Source organism: Eutrigla gurnardus, assembly GCF_963514095.1.
Source record: "Eutrigla gurnardus genome assembly, chromosome: 9".
NCBI classification, from domain to species: Eukaryota; Metazoa; Chordata; class Actinopteri; order Perciformes; family Triglidae; genus Eutrigla; species Eutrigla gurnardus.
Genome location: NC_139923.1, coordinates 25,460,577 through 25,477,638, shown reverse-complemented (window position 1 = coordinate 25,477,638; position 17,062 = coordinate 25,460,577). Strand labels below are relative to the sequence as shown.

Genomic DNA, 17,062 nt, shown 5'->3' with positions numbered 1-17,062 from the left:
CAACTGTCAGGCGGACGGAGCGTGGAAGGACGTGGTGGTGCAACATGAAAACAGTCGGCCGAACACAGGGCGGAACCAATGTTGGCGCAGCTTTTTGTTCCTTAACGCTTTTAGAGGCAACACGAGGATCGCTATGTCAAATTCAGGTGGAAAATATTATTTAGAGAGGGAACAGATTAAATAAACCTACTGTAATTCAACTTAAATGACTTATTGAGTGAATCTGCATTAGTAAACTACAATTCCCATCTAGCTAGACGGCCTCATCCAACGGCTGCGAGGACCTCGCCTGCAGGGATGATACAGAAATACGGCCATTATTTGAACTAATATACCGACATAATTACCATATATTTACATTTAAGTAGAACTGGTGATTTTTATTGGAGCAAATGTTAACAAAAGGCGTTTAGATAATTTATCATTTTAAATTTCACACCGGCACAAACTCAGAGCAGGCTCCTGTCCGATTTTCCGAGTGTATCATGGCGGCGCAGATGGCGGTAAATTCGGGTATGAAATATATTTTTTACCATTAAGGAGCTCAGTTTTGTTGAATCCTAGCAGTTGCTGGTGATTGGTATTTCACAAATAAACACGTAAAATTCGTTTTCTTAGCGCCGGTTGTGTCGCATGACATGTTTTCGCCACATGGTGGTGGTTCACTCAATTTCAGACTGCTAGGCTAACTTAGCATAGCCCGCAAGTAAACGTTGGGTTAGCTAGTTTAGCGGTTAAACAGTTATTCGGTGGGCAAACAAGCTTAACGTCGCACCGAGCGGTTAAACACGTTTACACAGTAGAACAAATGCCGTACGGACTATACGCCTTCTCTGACGCTGCTCCTGTCAGATGGGTCAGCAGATCAGTTTTACTTTCCTCGAAATGAAACCGAAACAAACTGACTTGGAACCAGCAAATGAAATGTTTGGCATCACTGAGATGCTGTTAAACTGGTTTACAATACACCTGTTAATAGACAGTGAATCAGTGTTAGTTGCTAAACATCCCAGGAGTGTTTAATACAAAGTATAATTAAATAATGAGGCTTTGTAAAAGGTTCTTTCTTTGTTATTGTAAGTTGCTGTCAATTACATGTCCGTGTTTCATCATCAGTCTGCATGGTGTTTATACACCAGCATTTGTACTAAGTGCTTTTTCTTACTGTCCGTAATTAAGAGCTTCACAATGCCAAGATCAGGAAAGTCACAGGCTCAGCCCCAACTGTCCATTTACATCAGATATTTTTTTTTTCAAATTAAATTGCCACAATAAAATTTGACCTTTGCCAAATTTAAGGTCAAGTACGAGTGCAGCATTCAGCAGAATCACTCATTATATGAGATATAAGAACAAAAGCACAAAGCAAGTGATACCACTCATTGCTAAACATGCTTATAAGAAACGAACACACCTGATACAAGACCTTTGATAATCCATTTAAATACCCAGGAGCCAGTCTGTGGGGGCCGCTGAAGGAGCTGTGGGAGACGGTGGACGGGGCGGTGTTGAGGAGACAGCCGGAGAGCGTCCACCTCCTCGACCTGCAGCTGAAAAAACACAAACCGCTCTTTCTCTCGCTCTATAAGAACCCGGTGAGATGCTGTGCACAAACACATCATTTGTAATGATTGTCATTAAAAATGTCAATAATGCAATAGTGTTTTTGCAACGACAGACAGACTCATTTTTTATATTGAGTGTGTTGTGATGCTCAAATATTAATAACCTCTGGCCTGGTCTTAATTTTCAGCCAAAGAGTGCCGAGCAGAGAGAGAAGGTGCGTAAAGCCAGCACAGAAGGCATCTCCATCCAAGGTCAGCAGGGTTCACGGCTCCTTCCAGAGCAGCTTCTCTCAGAGGCCTTCATCCTCAGCGATTTGTTTGATATTGGAGAGCTAGCAGCTTTGGAGCTTCTGTTGGCAGGTAACGTCTTCATAAGCAAAAGTCACGGCTTGTCAGCAAAGTTATAAAGGAATTTATCTCGTAAAATTTGTGTGGATTATGTGATATTTTGTTTTGTCCCGATTAAACCCATGATTCAGAGACAAAGTCTTGCATGTCTTCGAGTAGATGACGGAGAAGTTTCACCCGATTAATTCTCTGAATCTGTCTCCAGGTGAGCAACAGCAGCCTCATTTTCCAGGCCTGACACGAGGTTTAGTAGCTGTGCTGCTCTACTGGGATGGAAAGCTTTGTGTGGCCAACTCCCTGCGCACACTCATCCAGTCACGCCATGGCAAGACCTTCACCCTGGACCTGAGGTAATAATCCTATCTATCCAAGTAGTAAATTCAATGTGTTTTTAACTGTCCACATGATGAGCATGTTATTGTCCCGTTGTTAGTTTTTGTTATAAATACCAATGTGTCATTGACCTGTGCTGCTGTTTGTTTTCTTTCTCAGTGGAGAGCTTGTGGCTTTGACGACACGTTTTACAGATGAATTAATGATCCAGGGTCTGACCAAACGCATCCTGTCCTTGGTGTCGGAGATCAATGTGACACGGGAGTTTGAACGACTGCAGGAGGAGCGTGGTCTGGGCAATGAGAAGCACAGGAAAGAGGTGCGAGCAAATCCGTTGTGTAGAAGAATAAAGGGAAGTTGAATATGGACAACATTTAACTCCCTCTCTTCTCTGCAGGTCTCTGACCTTATTAAAGAATCCCGGCAGGCCCTGGCAGACAGCCTGTTTTCATGGACTTGCCAATCTCCTTTGTCTAAAGATGACACCCTGGCTCTTATTGGTCACTTGGAGACAGTGACGGCTCAAGCTGATGGCTCATTGGACAGCGTGAACCTGGCTCTGGTCATGGCACTACTTTATTGCCTGGACGTTAGCTTCGTAGAACAGGGAACAGAAGATAGAGAAGGTGAGAAGCTGTTAAATACATATAATGTGTATAAATTCAACTTTGATGAAATCCACTTCATCATACTACATTAGATTCAGTGTTTTTCTTCTACAGCTAGTGAAGGGTTGTCTCCGTGTTCCTCTAGACCTGATCCAGGCGCTGCCATTGCTGACTGAGAGGCAGTATGTGGCTGCAGTGCACAACCGTCTGATGGACAGCCAGGCGTGGAAGCTTCCAGGTCTGCAGGCTGTGTGTCGACTGGCCTGGGCTCTGTCTCTGAGGGCTCTTTCTCAGCTACCACAGGGATGTGGTAAGGCCCTTATCTCTTAGATATGCATTCAGTATGCCTTCTAGCTGAAGAGCTCTGGAAATAATATGAGGTCTCAAAGATGGCTACCTCATATGTGGTATATTTGTATTTGTGTGCTGTGCAGCCCTGGTTGAGTTCACCGAGGCAGACGAGGTTCTGGCTGACCAGGCTCTGCTGGGAGACGTCTTCTTGTTTATGAGGGAGGGCGTCCTGGGATGTGAGAGTTTTGCCCAGGAAGAGTTTTACATCCGCCGCCTCCATTCACTCATCACAGACTTCCTGGCCCTCATGCCAATGAAGGTGAGAGATGCGACACGTGTCCACGACCAATGCCTATAATTAAGAGGGCGTGTATGTCATGTTATTTGTCAGCTCGTCTCCTGATGGTTATTTTGCATCCTGATTAACTTATTTAACGTGTTTTTGTTGTATTTGTAGGTGAAACAGCTTCGTAACCGTGCTGACGAGGATGCCCGTCTGGTGAACATGTCCCTACAGATGGACAGCGAGCTTCCATCATCGTTACGCAAGGACTTGGACCACCTCATGATCCTCGTCAGTATTTTTTGCAGTCGCATGCGCACACATATCGGCATCGGCAACATCACCTTTTAACTTTTAATGATATTAAAATAGAGGTACTAAGCAGGAGGAGAATAAGCTGCCGTAGCTGCAGTGGTGTGACACTGTGTGTTTGAGTTTGTAACAGTGTCGGTTGCTTCTTTGTCTTTCCAGATCGGAGAGTTTTACAGTAAGGACTCATTTAGTCTGGAGTTGGGTGTGGAGTTCTGGTGTCCCACAGAGTCCCTCCAACACACCTCCCTGCAGGGATCCTACCTGGGAATGGCGCTGCAAAGGCCTCCACACAAACAGGTAAGAGTTGCATTTGCTTGAACCTGGTTACACACCTGGTTGATCATTTAATTCTTGATGTTGAAAGTTTTTCTCTTGTGTGCTTTAATGCAGGTGGTTCTGTCCAAGTTTGTGCGTCAGATGGGAGACCTCCTGCCCTCCACTCTCTATATCCCCTATCTCCGTATGCTGAAAGGGCTCGCCAACGGTCCTCAGTGTGCACACTACGCCTTCAGTCTGCTTAAAATCAACGGAGCCACACACAGTAAGAGCAGATTGTTGTTATCATGAGACAGACTTAAGAAGGTTGGGATTTAATTGAAATAAACCTATTTTTATCTTAAATTGAAACAACAGATGGACATCATGGCAAGGACAAATTTAGATTTTGTGGTAATCTGGTTTGGGAAATTCTGCCATTAGAGTATGGACTATTTTTGTGGCTGTTCAATAGAACATGAAGCACTTAGACACTTTAAAATGTAGGTGATATAAACACTAGATTCTAAAAGCCTATTGATTTATTTATAAACATATCCAAATGAATGCCAACTAACTTCGTGTACATGTCTGTAGGTGACAACATCCAGGGCGTTTCAGGCAGCCCGGTGTCTTGGGAACACTTTTTTCACTCCCTTATGCTCTACCATGAGAACCTGCGGCGAGACTTTCCAAATCCAGACGCATCGCAGTACCGCCACCCACCACTAAGGGGCATCACCCAAAGAGAGCTGGAAGGGCTTACCTCATTTTTGCAGTTGCTCACAACCATCATTACATGGGTACGGAACAAGGTCGATGAGGCGTATTTCATTATGTTTTCACATTACATGGATTACAATGTGATGATGTTTTCTTTCCCTAGAGTGAAAATGCTCGCCTGGCGTTGTGTGAACATCCCCAGTGGACACCAGTTGTGGTGATGCTGGGTTTGCTACAGTGCAGCGTTCCTCCCGTCTTGAAGGCTGAACTCCTGCACTGCCTGGCAGCCTTTGGGAAGTCACCAGAGATCGCTGCTTCACTCTGGCAGTCACTGGAATACACACAGGTTAACCTTTAATAAATGAGATAGAACAATCTTTTTTACAAGGAGACTGTATACTTGCTGTGTTTTCAGGTATGTTTGTGTCATATTTTAAGTTGTCTGACTTCATGACTTTCAGATCCTTCAGACGGTGCGAGCCCCAGGACAGAGGCAGGCAGCTGGAATCGAAGTGAGTCGATTGTGATGCACACTACTCACATCCTGTTCAAACATTCACCTGTCAGGAGATGCTCATCTGGGTTGCAAACGTTCTGACTCTTTGTTGGTTTGGCTCTCAGGTGGAGTTAAATGAGATCGAGTCCAAATGTGAGGAGTATCCACTGACGCGAGGCTTCTGTCATCTGATCAGCACATTGGTCGAGAGCAGCCTGCCCAATAATTTAGGGGCAGGGCTCCGCGTGCCAGGCTTTCAGCCCTACCTGAACTTCCTGCGTGACTCGGTGTTCCTCCCCTTCCCCACCAGAGCATACCACCATCCAGCTGAGAAGGTCAGTGACAAGGCCAAGACATGTGCAGCATGCGTGTATGCTCTTTGAACTACACAAACATCTGTTCCCTTTGTTTTCCCATATTTCCCATCTCTCAGTGGGAGGTTGCGGATGCTGTCCTGGAGGTGTTCCACAAGCTGCTGCGGGACTACGAGCCCCAGCCGTCAGACTTTGTCCAGGAAGTGGTTGAGCTGCAGGGCGAGCAGGTCGCGGCCTACAAACCCCCCGGCCACAGCATCATGTTCCACCTGCTCAACGACTCGCCGATGCTGGCACTCTGCCTCAGCCTGCTGGAGGAGGGTGTACGCCAACTGGACACCTATGCCCCGTTCCCTGGTGAGGGAACATCTGCTGCTGCTGTCACAGATATAAAGATCTTGTGTGTATGTGTTCATTCTGACAACATGCTGCGTTACTCTTCGTGTACAGGGAAGAAGCACTTGGAGTCGGCGGTGCTGCACTGCCTGTGCCTGCTGGACTTGGCTCTGCAGAAGCAGGTGGTGTTCATGGACCTTCTTAGGGAGAGTCAGGCCTCCCTGCTGGTTTCCCCCTTGGAGCAGCTCATTCAGGGGGTCAGTCCTCAAACTCGACGGGCGGATCACATTGTCAATATTGCCAGGTAAGGTCATCCAGGTTTTAATACAGACTAATTGATATTGATGCCACTGTTGTGCTTTTTGTTGAGTCTGTTCTCGTATAACACGTTCCTGTATCTCTTCATGCTTTACTCGTTAGAGAGGAAACCAATTAAAACCTCATTCAACTCTTGAGAAGGCTATTCTATTCAGAATGAGTATAATTTAATGGTTATATGTCCCTTGCAGGTATCTGTACCACAGCAGCTCCAACCCAGAGGCTGCCTTTCAGAGCGCCAAGATCCTGCGTCGCATCGCCAACTACCCCAACATTCAGACGAGGCTGGTGGGAGATTTCACACACGACCAGGTATTTAGAAGTCTCAACTAACTAATATATACAAAGCTTGCAGATTAACCCTTCGATAACATGAACAATTTGATGACATAAACCCCGAAGTTCAGATACATTTTTGTTTCCGTCCCTTAGTCTGTGAGTGACAAGCTGATGGCAGGCTTTGTGGAGTGTCTGGACAGTGAAGAGGCCGAGGAGGGAGCAGAGAACGGAGATGGTGAGAGAGACGTCTTATTTAACTTTCATCAGCCTGAAAACTAAATTGTTTCAAAACTGTGAAAGCCAAACCTGTGTATCTCTGCATCTGTATAACTGCTCAAGCTCAAACTCATCTATTTCATTCCCCCCAAACTTCCAGGCGCAGACCAACAAAAGAAGGTGGCAAGAATCCGGCATGAGACACAGATCCACATGCTGAACCTGCTCATCACCTCCTTGGAGCTCAAGACGCCAAATCTAGCCTTGTATCTTTTGGGCTATGAAGTCAAGAAGCCGGTGTCCTCCACCAACCTCCAGGACCCAGGTCAGACCACAGCTTGAGTTGTTGGCATGTTCGTTTTGGTGGCTCTTAGCAATATTTGTGGGGATCTGTTGAGTGTTATCCTTCAGTTGACGGTTCATTCCTGCGTTACAGGTGTGTTGGGATGTCCACGGAGCTGCTTGCATGCCATCCTGAGTCTGCTGCAGAGAGGCACTGAGAGGAGATCAGGACCTGTACTCACACAGCAGGCCCCTCACCTGGCTGAGCTCTGCTACCAGGTACTCCTCATCCTCTACTAACAATTCAAGTTTCCATTTTTTAAGCCAATAGGTTGAATGGAATTTGAGTGTGGTCTGATTTTTATTGTTGTTGTTGTTTACGCGTCGCTGTCATTGGCTCCCTCTCTCAGGTGATCTACCAGCTGTGTGCCTGTCCAGACACATCAGGACCCACCATGCGCTATTTGAGGACGAGCCAGGACTTCCTGTTCTCTCACCTGCAGCACCTACCCTTCATCCTGCCCAGTGAGTCCAGGGTCTCGACTGATCCCCCTGAAATATATAATAACAAAACCATAAGGGATGTGATGAAGAAATAATGATTGAAGTATTACAAAGCTGTGTACAGTATGCCACTGATTAAAATGTGAACGTGTGCCTTTATTAACATATAGCGAAAGTGGATCGTCTTTTATGTTCATTGCCTCGTATCTACTTTCTGCTCTCCTCAGGTAATCAGATCGCCGCCCTCTCCCAGATGTCTTGGCTCATGAAAACGGCCGCCATCGAGCTGAGAGTGACCTCGCTGAACCGCCAGCGTTCACATACACAACGCCTCGTCAGCCTCCTGCTGGATGACCAGCCACACACTCAACTCACAGGTATATCTCCTACGTGGTTTTAACAGATTTCAGGTCCGGCCATTCTCTGATGAATATACTGAAGTCGTGATCACACTCTCAAGAATCTCATCATTCTCTTTTTTTTAGCTGATGGGGAATCAGGAATGGAAGAAGAAACCAGATCAGTCAGCGGGTTCCTGCATTTTGATACAGTTTCTAAAGGTTTGTGCCACCTTAGTACACATTTAAATGAAATCACTTGATCATTTGAATAATTTAGTTGTTTTAAAATATCAGATTGGGTTTGTCTTTAACTGTCATCTTGTCCTTGTTTGATGCCATCAGTGCGCAGGAAGTTGCTGAGTGTGCTGGACGCCATCGATTTCAGTCAGGACATGCCTGAGCTGCTGCAGCTGGACTTCTTCGAGCGCACTCAGATCGAGCAGGTGATCGCCAACTGTGAGCATGTCAATGAGCAAGGACACACCGTGTGTAATGTTAAGGTAGGTCTCTGGGTTCGACGTGTCATTTTCCCCGTTGTGTTCTTCTTTTACTGATGTGTCATGTTTTGTTCATAGTTGTTACACAGAGTGCTGGTCGCTGAGGTGAATGCACTGCAGGGAATGGCAGCCATTGGACAGAGGCCCCTGTTGATGGAGGTGAGTGAACTAAAACTAAAGGCCCTTTTGTGTATCATTTAGCAGCATGTTTATGTTTATATTTTATTTATATGGTTTCCAACTTCCAAATCAAATTTTAAAAATGACTCCTTTGTTGTGATTGAAAACATGCCGTGAGTCTTTTAGAGATTCATTCATTCATCTTTGTCCCTGCTGCTGTTCTTCTAGGAGGTGAACTCCATCCTGCAGCAGGTGGTGGAGCGCAATCGTGTCCGTAGGAGTTTGAGTGCAAAGCGACATGCGCTGCGGTCCTGGAGGAGCCTGGTGGAGACGCTGCTGACCGCCTGCCCTGCTGATCTCATACCTGCTGATGACCGGCAGCTCATCATCAGAGACTTGCTGCTAGACCTGCATGATAAGGTCAGGGAGGATGTTTGTCACATGGAGGATGGAATCTGCTTTAAAAATAGCTACATGGACTTTCTTATTGTGTTTTGAATGCAGTAATGCATGTTTTAATCACCCCAAACTCATAGTAGGTTTCACCCTTCAAGGGTGTCCTGAACGTCAATGACCTTGAATCTGTAGGTTACTACATGTAAGTGTTGATGTGCATTTCCCAGGTGTTATCTGAGGACGCAGCAGGAGAACTGATGCCCATTGTTGCTGGGGCAGTCTTCACTTTGACAGCCCACCTCAGCCAATCGGTCCTGTCTGAGCAGCAGCAAGGGGCGGGATTAGAAGCATCCTCAGGCTTCGCCTCCATCGCCAACTCAGCCCTGCACCTGATTCTCCGGAAGCTGCTGGATTTCATCCTTTCTACTGGTTAGTGATGACGTAAACCAACATTTCTCACATGGAATGTGTTGCAAGGAGAACCCTTTATGCTAAAATATATGATATTGTCTACATTTAAAGGAGGTGGATACCAGCGTCTGCGTGCTCACCTGTATGGCTCCCTACTGTACTACCTTCAAATTGCCCAGAAACCTGAAGAACCAGACACTCTGCAGACAGGTACTACACAGAAACATTAATACAGACAGGAAATATGCAGAGCAAGCATAATATGGACCTCTGATTATTTCAAAATGTGTTATTTTCTTATATTCTCCCTCTTCTCTCCTCCAGCAGGGAAAGCTATGTGGGAGCGTCTCACAGCTCCTGAAGATGGTTTCTCCAAACTGCAGAGAGAGAACCTCGCTATCATTGAGAGCTATGGCAAGTCTCTCATGGAGGTGGTGTGTCGGGACGCCTGTGATGGCCATGAAATAAGCAGGGTAAGAGCCTCATCATATGGTGTAGGCGTGTAGAATTTAATGCATATGGAATTACATAGTTCTGTTGAGAAGATACGTGAGATAAATCCATTCTAAATAGCTCCTCCTCATATTTACAGACAGGCTTTCTATTTAATCGCCTGCTTTGTCTCCTCTGTGTGTCAGATGTTGGCTCTGGCGGTGCTGGACCGGATCCTGTCCATAGACCGACAGAATCAGTGGATGGTTTACATCTGTAACAGTGGCTACCTGCGCTCGTTAGTGGAGAGCCTGAGACAGGACGACGTCGCCCTGCAGAGCCTGCTCACACCTCAGCCGCCACTACTCAAACCGCTTTACATCTACGAGAGCAAGATGGTGAGCAGATGTGCACAGTTTCAGTGTGATAGGATCTGTCTGCGGGTACAAGATTGTGAAGGTACAACATTTCCTTTTGTCAGGCGCTGCTGACTCGCGTGGCGAAGACGGGTCAGGGAGCCGTGGAGCTGCTGCGCTGTGGGCTGGTGGCACAGCTGATCGAGTGTCAGGTGTTCGACATGGTACCTGACAGCGATGCACACAGGTAACGATGTGGAAAGTGGTGGTGTAGTAACTTCCAAGTGTTTTTATCATGGGAAATATAGTGGATATAAATTTGTCCCTAAAAGAAGTACATTTCTTCCATTCAAACCTGATTACCACCAGATCAGTGTAAAGAATAAGATTAGTATTTGTTGTGATTGTGATCCCTCAATATAGCAACACAATTAAAAGTGTGAGTATAGTGAGCCAGTAACGTATGCCTTGTTCAGATGATGGTTGTTGTTATGGTGTCTATTTATAGCATTACCTAAATGTGTGTCTGTTCCCTGGTGGGTTTCAGGGTGATGAGGGACCCGTCAGGCTTCATCCCCAGCCCTATGGACCGCTACAGGCAGATTCTCTTACCCACCTTGAGGCTCTTTCAGGTGATCCTGACCTCTACCACCATGAATCACCAACAGGGGGCGGCACAGGTGAGCACACAACTAATGATAATACAAGTACAACCCTTACCTTTTTATATATTTAATTTTCACCTTGGAAATCTTAAAAGTCTGTATGTTATTGATTGTGGAAAATATTGCATACACTGCAGTTACATTCTTACCTTCTCTTCTTCTGTGGTTGTAGGTTCTCCAGTGGCTGATAGTGCATGCCGACACCATTCAGTCTCTGTTGCGCTGTCAGGAGCTCAGTATGGGAGCTTTGCAGGAGCTCTCTCTGCTTACTGGCATCATCAGTAAGACGGCTCTGCCAGGTACAATACTACACTCCTTATTCTCTTCACTCTGCTATCTATAATATGTATCCATTCCCACTGTACTAACCATGTATCCACTGCATGAATACTGTTGTAAATGTACTGCTGTGTCTCAAGGTGCCCTTGAGACGGGTGGGGAAGTACACAGTGCTGCTCTTATGGAGTTCCAGGGACACATCAACAGATTCCAGGTTAGACATCTGCCATCGCTTGTATCTTGTATAGTGCAGATGTGTTTCTGTATCCCTGCGATAATGTGTGAGTTGTAGTTGGTGATGCGTCTCTTCTCCTTGCTTTCAGCGTCTCTGTCTGTCCCTGCTTGGCCGTCTGGCGGGGAGTGAGCGGGAGAGGCTGCTGAAGCAGGCCGAGATTTCTTCACCCGGAGACTCGGCAGAGAGGCGAGAGGAGATGGAGGTGGCCATGCAGCAGGTCGGAACCAATGTCCTCTGTAAATGAAGTAGTGAGAGATGCATAGTGAGGGTGTATTTGTGAATATTTGAAATGGAATTTGTGCCTTTTTATTAAGAAGTATACCTTCCACGTATTACAACTGATAATAGACTGTGAGGGTAAAGGGATACGTGTTGAGTCTTGTATGCATCGTCATGATTGTTCATCAGTGTTGTCAGTGACCTGACCGTTCCTGTCCTCTGTACCCAGGTGTGTGCTAACATCATGGAGTACTGCCAGACCCTGCTGCTGCAAAGCTCAGCGCAGGCCCAGTTCAGCATCTGCCTGTTCAGCCCGTCGGGCAGCGAGCCAGCTGGCAGGGACGGAGGACGCACAGGTCAGTGATATTCTGCCAGGACTGAAGAAGAGGAAAGGGAATTTAGCCTCACGAGCCATACTTTCAAACTTTTTTTGTTTGTTTAACAGAATTGTTGTGAAAAGTGCTAAAAATGCTCCTTTTTTTAATGTTATAGCTGACAGATCAGAATTTCGCTTCATCAGAAGTTAGCCTTTTATTTCCAGCAGCACTTATCCACTTCTACAAGTATGGGACTGAACCTGTTATTTTTTTTAAGATCTCTCGTCCACTTTGCCATCGATGGCTTACTCCCGGGCCCCCAGCCTGGGTCTGGTCCTGTACCTGCTGAAGAACAGTGCTGCGGACTTCTTCCGCTTCCACCAGAGTCACAGACAAAGCTTGGGCAAACTACAGAGCCTGGATCAGCTGCCTCCCGAGGAGCTGAAGGAGGTAATGATGGGCCAATACACTGACTCACTGTCTCACACGCAACACACTGTGGTACACGTAGAGCAAACTGGTTTCCCCTGAATTTTAAACGTTAAAGTAAACAAAGATATTTATAAAAAGTAACTTATTTTTTTGCGACATTGTGGCTCCCAGCATGCATTGTCCTCAGTTCTAACCATCTTCTCTGCAGCTGTGTCAAGGCTTGGTGTCTGGCCCAGGAGGCGTGGAGAAGATCTCATCAGTTCAGAGGAGCTTGCTGGCCAAGAGACGACTGGTCCAGCTCATCAACAACAGAGCCAAGCTGCTGGCCCTGTGCTCCTGTATCCTTTGGCCCTTTGCACTTGTGATCACAGGACTACAGTTTTGTTTTTCAGCACACCAGGATTAAAAATCAATGGAATAACATGTAGAAATGCCCCGTCATGAATATGCTGTGAAATGCCTTGACCTTCCTCTTCCTCAGACGTTATCGAGACGTGTTTGTTTGTGTTGTGGCGCCACCTGGAGTACTACCTGTTGCATTGTACGCCCGCCGACCCCAAAGACTCCCTGATGCCTGGAGCCAGTTTGTATAGATCTCGCCTTGCAGACGGTGAGAAGAAAGCTGATGTTTCTAATCCTTGGATGTGGAATTAGCTCGATTTAAGTAATTAATTTAAATATTATGTCCTTCAGATTCGTTTGGCGGAGGTCGTGGCCTCGGTCTATCCAGAGTTAGCCAACAAGATCTAGACCTGGTAAGAAACAACACGTGTGGGCATGTAATGGTGTCTACACTTTGAATGCCTCTCTGACAATCAAGTACCGCCGACATTGTTTCTGATCCCTGATTTAATTTCCGATGACTGCAGCTGAAGAGCGATACGGCCGCAGCTTTCGGAGAGGCGCTGCAGAGGAAGCTGCTGGAGGTGGAGAGTTTGTACAGCCAGGTCCGATCCCGCTACACCTTCATCCAGGCTCTGGTTCGCAGGATCCGCGGGCTGCTCCGACAGCCCAAAAGCTGAGACACGCAACACAAATACAAAGACTGTCCGAGACCCAAATTCACGGTTTGATATGGAGTCAAAACGTCTGCCGAGTACCACCTGAAAGTAACGAGTATTGTGGGACGTTAATGGCAGCGCAGCACGTGGTGCATTCAGTGTGAGCAGCCCTGATTATGTTTGACTAGCACTGTGCAAAGAAGTAACTTGCAGAAAACACTTATGGAATTTTTACTTGTTAAGATAGTTTGATATTCTTTTCTTTGGTCTGATTTTTCTAAACTTTTTTTTCTTTTTTTTGTGTGAAAATAAACATTTTCTAAATCTGTTAAATGCGTGTGAACTTGACAACAAACCACCTAAAGAACACGAGAATAGATCAAGTTCTTCCTGTTTGAGACGATTCTTTGTTCCAGTGACATTTTCGCCTTGCTGGCATGTTCTCGTTTTTAGTCAGAAGCTACAGAAACAACAGATACTGACTTCATCTGTTCTTATGTGTTCGTCTGAGGTGACTCATTGTGAAAAAGCATCTTATCAGAAGCAAAACAAGGAACCAAAACAACGTTTCCTTGTGAAAGTAGCATTACTATGACTGGCATGACCAGAGGTGTGGGACTGGTTTGAATCACTTATAATATTGTAGGTAAAGCAACAAAGATCCAAACATCATATTTAATAGTTTTATTTTCTTAAAAGGTACACTTTAAGACTGTAAAGTGCGCTGATTCTCAAACCGTTTGAGGAGGGGATGAGAGGACATAAAAATCTGGATGTACATTCAGATCTTACAGACGGGAAGGTTTTGTGCTCTTTTTTTTTGTTTGTTTTTATTTAAACTCAGGAGGGGAATGAGGTTGGCACATCCTGAACACGGGGAACTCATGAATGAAGTCAGTCCGTCCAGTCCCGACGGTGACTGATCGCCGTCGCGCTGAAGGAAAGACGTGACGCATTCGATGAGTTGGTGGGAAAAACATCTCTCGGAAAAGATTAGATCTACCTACTGGCTTCTTAGTTGACAGTCGGGAGGAGGGGAGGGGGGGGGGGGGGGGGACAAATTTGTGCTACTTTTAACAGATCATGCTTTTCATACTCTATAAATTACTTTAAATAATACATTTAATTACAGCATTAAAAACACATTTACATCTCTTGCACCAGCTTTGCTATATCTGTGATTGTTCTGCGTTTGCATTAAATAGAAAAAAAAAACGATGATCTCCTCGTGAATCGCGGTCCGTGAATGTCCTGCAGTCAGACGAGCATTTTCCCTTTCGTCGTCCTCAATCATCCATCAGTCGTGATGCCGTTTAGAATACACATGATTGCAGCCTGCCATTATAATACAAGCAGCACTGTCCTTGTCCGGAGAATGTATGAAGATACATACTGTGAGATCATAGAGATGTGTTCCCCATTACGCTCCAAAGGATTGATTCCTTCGATGGTCAGCTGCCTATATATCTAAAACTGGTTTGATTAGCATATTAGTTCCTTTGCTTCATAGAAGACACACTTAGAGGACGGGTGCAGCCAATTTGCAAAGCAGGTGGAATCAGCCGACGTGCATTCGGTGTTTGATGAACATTAGATTGTTGATGAATTGAGGAATAAGAGAGACGAGAACATCGTTATCCAACCACATCTTCTTCTCAAGCAATGAAAGGGCAAAATACTGTAAATACTTTATATCATACTTAATGTTTTTCTATGTTATCAAAAACAACGTTTGGGATTCATTTCTGTACATGAAAACAACAAAATTATACTGTACAGGTACACAGTTGAGTTACAGCACCAGCAGATTTAGTTCGGACCGTCCTTTTGCCTTGATTCACGTCCTGTAGAGGGCGCTGTGTACGTCTGTGGTAGTCCGGTGGCTCAAGAGGAGCAGATTAAATAGTGAGTTAATAGTGCCTGTTTGAGGGAAGTGGATCAATCCTGAGGCCCCTCTGCTCTAGTGTTGATTGCACCAGACATTGTCCTTTTTAGTAATCCAGCACAGCTCTAGCAGTGAGTCAGCAGTTCTTGTGTGGGTTCATGATAAAAATCCAGGAACAGGAGAGGACACTTATCCAGCACTGATTTCTTTTCCACTTGTCTTAAAGATTCAAGGACAGCATGGAGAGCTTTTTTGCATTTAGTCCCTGCAGATTTGCAACATCCGGCCCTTATGAGCTATCGGTGCTCCCTTCTTGTGTGTTGTTTTTGTCCGTCATGTTGGCACTGCCGCCGTTGGTCTGAGGGTATTCTGGGACTTCTCCCGTCACGGCCACTCGAATCACTTTCAGCCAGCGCTGCTTGAGCTCCTCGCTCTCGGCGGCGAAGTTGTGGGTGGACTTGGACTGCGAGAGGCGGAAGCTGGCCGGGGGGTCGGTAGGTCGGGCGGTGTCGTCCACAGAGTAGCCCAGCAGGGGGATCGTACACTGGGCCTTCACGTCCTGTGGGGAACAATCAGGGAGGTTAGATGGATTTCAAATAAAAGGGGGAATGAAATGCTTCCTGTTGGCGGTGTTTTTTACCTGCGGAGCTCCGTAGAGGTAGAGAACCAGGCACTCCTTCTCGGGGATGACGCACCACACCTTCTGCCAAGGTTTGTTCTTCTCACAGTACTGCAGGAAGCCACACATGATGCTGCTGCCCGTGAACTGAGCCGCCTCGATCTGCACAGGGAGGACGAGCAAACGTGAGCACAGAATCAGTAAAGTGACGTCTGTCAAGTTATGTAGAAAAACCTCAGTATTGTGTTTATCCGCCTCACCTCTAGGATGCCCTTCTTCTTGCCCTCGGCGATCCGTTCTCCAGTCAGGATGGAGAAGCAGTCTCTGCACACTTTGTTCATCTTGTTGTTTTCGTATTCAAGAGCCACCTTATTGTCCGAGCATTTCCAGCACACCACCTGCAAGAAAGGTGTTATTTTAATCTCATTATTAAAGCATATTTTGGGGCATATTGGGAAGCCGGAAGGTGGTGAAAGAAAACGAGAAGGGGAGCTCTAAAAAATATTGTTGTATCGCGTATCAAAAAGAAAACAAAAACAGATTTATTCACCAAATCATGCAAAATGTTGAACTCTGCTAAAAGTTGAATTCGATGTGAAAAGTTTTACTAAAAAGAAGAAGCAGTATTGCATAACTAAGTTGTTGGCTATGCATTTTATTTCCGTTAGAGTAGAATATTTGTTTCACAATTTCAGCGTGATGTTTTGACGGTCAACAGCTTAGTTTTAAGGAAAAAGTCGGTATCAGACTTGTATCTGTACCTGCTGATACTCGAGGTATTGATTAAACTCAAAGGTGATTAATCTCATCAACATTTGAAGAGTAATCTGGTTGAAAACTACTGTTGTACTGTGAATGTTACTGATGTCGCAATCTCTTTGATATTCAACATTTTCTCACGTTTGAGCCTCTGAACGTGTGAAGTTCCCTGTTTTGGTCTAAACTCACGGCTGCCGTCTCATCCTACTGTACGTTTCCTACGCAGGACGTAGCAGCGTCACTTACGTATCCGCAGGCTCTGCAGTGGTGTCTCCGCCGCGTCAGAGCGTTGAAAGGCTCCTTGCACTTCATACACATGGTCACTTCGTTGTCGCGGATCCAGCGAGGGGCACGCTTCCCCAGCTCGGCGTTCTGGACCAAAATAAAAGCACACTCAGTATGACGGTGCAGAACGGAGACGGGTTTGACTGCGTGAAAAAAGTCGCTTCGTGTGTGAAAACCCACCGACACTTCCTCCACGTCCTTCAGGGCATTCTTGAACGACTCGTTTTTCTGCTGGAAGATCTCGATGGTCGCCTGGAAAGCCTGAAGGACAAAAAAACCCATTAAACTCAGTCTACGTTACCTTCAAATACACATTAAAAAGAAACGCATAAAAATAATAAAAAACAACA

General features: G+C 45.7%; 3 protein-coding genes across 15 annotated transcripts in view; 1 reads left to right on the top strand and 2 right to left on the bottom strand.

Annotated features, from left to right (window-relative positions):
- The window catches only part of agk (acylglycerol kinase), a 3,594-nt gene extending 3,553 nt beyond the window's left edge, over nt 1–41 (bottom strand). The window contains exon 1 of the mRNA XM_084017991.1: nt 1–41. This exon is cut by the window's left edge and continues 194 nt beyond it. The gene's annotated coding sequence lies outside the window, so the exon portion shown is untranslated.
- Nucleotides 42–424: 383 nt separating this feature from the next.
- Nucleotides 425–14,930, top strand: nup205 (nucleoporin 205). 2 transcript variants are annotated; one of them, XM_084017971.1, is made up of 42 exons: nt 425–513; nt 1,453–1,595; nt 1,754–1,925; nt 2,119–2,263; nt 2,406–2,565; nt 2,644–2,872; nt 3,000–3,164; nt 3,289–3,464; nt 3,603–3,719; nt 3,900–4,037; nt 4,131–4,281; nt 4,593–4,798; nt 4,882–5,064; nt 5,180–5,230; nt 5,340–5,549; nt 5,648–5,885; nt 5,979–6,168; nt 6,374–6,494; nt 6,615–6,696; nt 6,838–7,002; nt 7,114–7,238; nt 7,370–7,484; nt 7,691–7,840; nt 7,949–8,023; nt 8,147–8,304; nt 8,380–8,460; nt 8,650–8,841; nt 9,045–9,246; nt 9,340–9,438; nt 9,556–9,701; nt 9,867–10,058; nt 10,142–10,263; nt 10,564–10,696; nt 10,854–10,980; nt 11,101–11,174; nt 11,284–11,412; nt 11,644–11,770; nt 12,009–12,181; nt 12,372–12,501; nt 12,645–12,773; nt 12,857–12,918; nt 13,033–14,930. In XM_084017971.1, the coding sequence occupies exons 1-42, from the start codon at nt 486–488 to the stop codon at nt 13,183–13,185; spliced, it is 5,964 nt and encodes a 1,987-aa protein (XP_083874097.1). In that variant the 5' UTR covers nt 425–485; the 3' UTR covers nt 13,186–14,930. The 2 variants fall into 2 exon arrangements, with proteins under 2 accessions (XP_083874097.1, XP_083874096.1); XM_084017970.1 differs by having other exon boundaries at nt 9,553–9,701.
- fgd4a (FYVE, RhoGEF and PH domain containing 4a) overlaps nt 13,839–17,062 on the bottom strand; it is a 42,096-nt gene continuing 38,872 nt past the window's right edge. For all 12 annotated transcript variants that reach the window (XM_084017978.1, XM_084017983.1, XM_084017982.1 and 9 more), the window contains 5 exons: nt 16,893–16,973; nt 16,674–16,799; nt 15,929–16,066; nt 15,690–15,830; nt 13,839–15,608 (listed from right to left, as the gene is read on the bottom strand). In XM_084017978.1, coding sequence (XP_083874104.1) covers nt 15,339–15,608; nt 15,690–15,830; nt 15,929–16,066; nt 16,674–16,799; nt 16,893–16,973 — 756 coding nt within the window. In that variant the 3' untranslated portion in view covers nt 13,839–15,338. The remainder of the gene's footprint in view (nt 15,609–15,689; nt 15,831–15,928; nt 16,067–16,673; nt 16,800–16,892; nt 16,974–17,062) is intronic.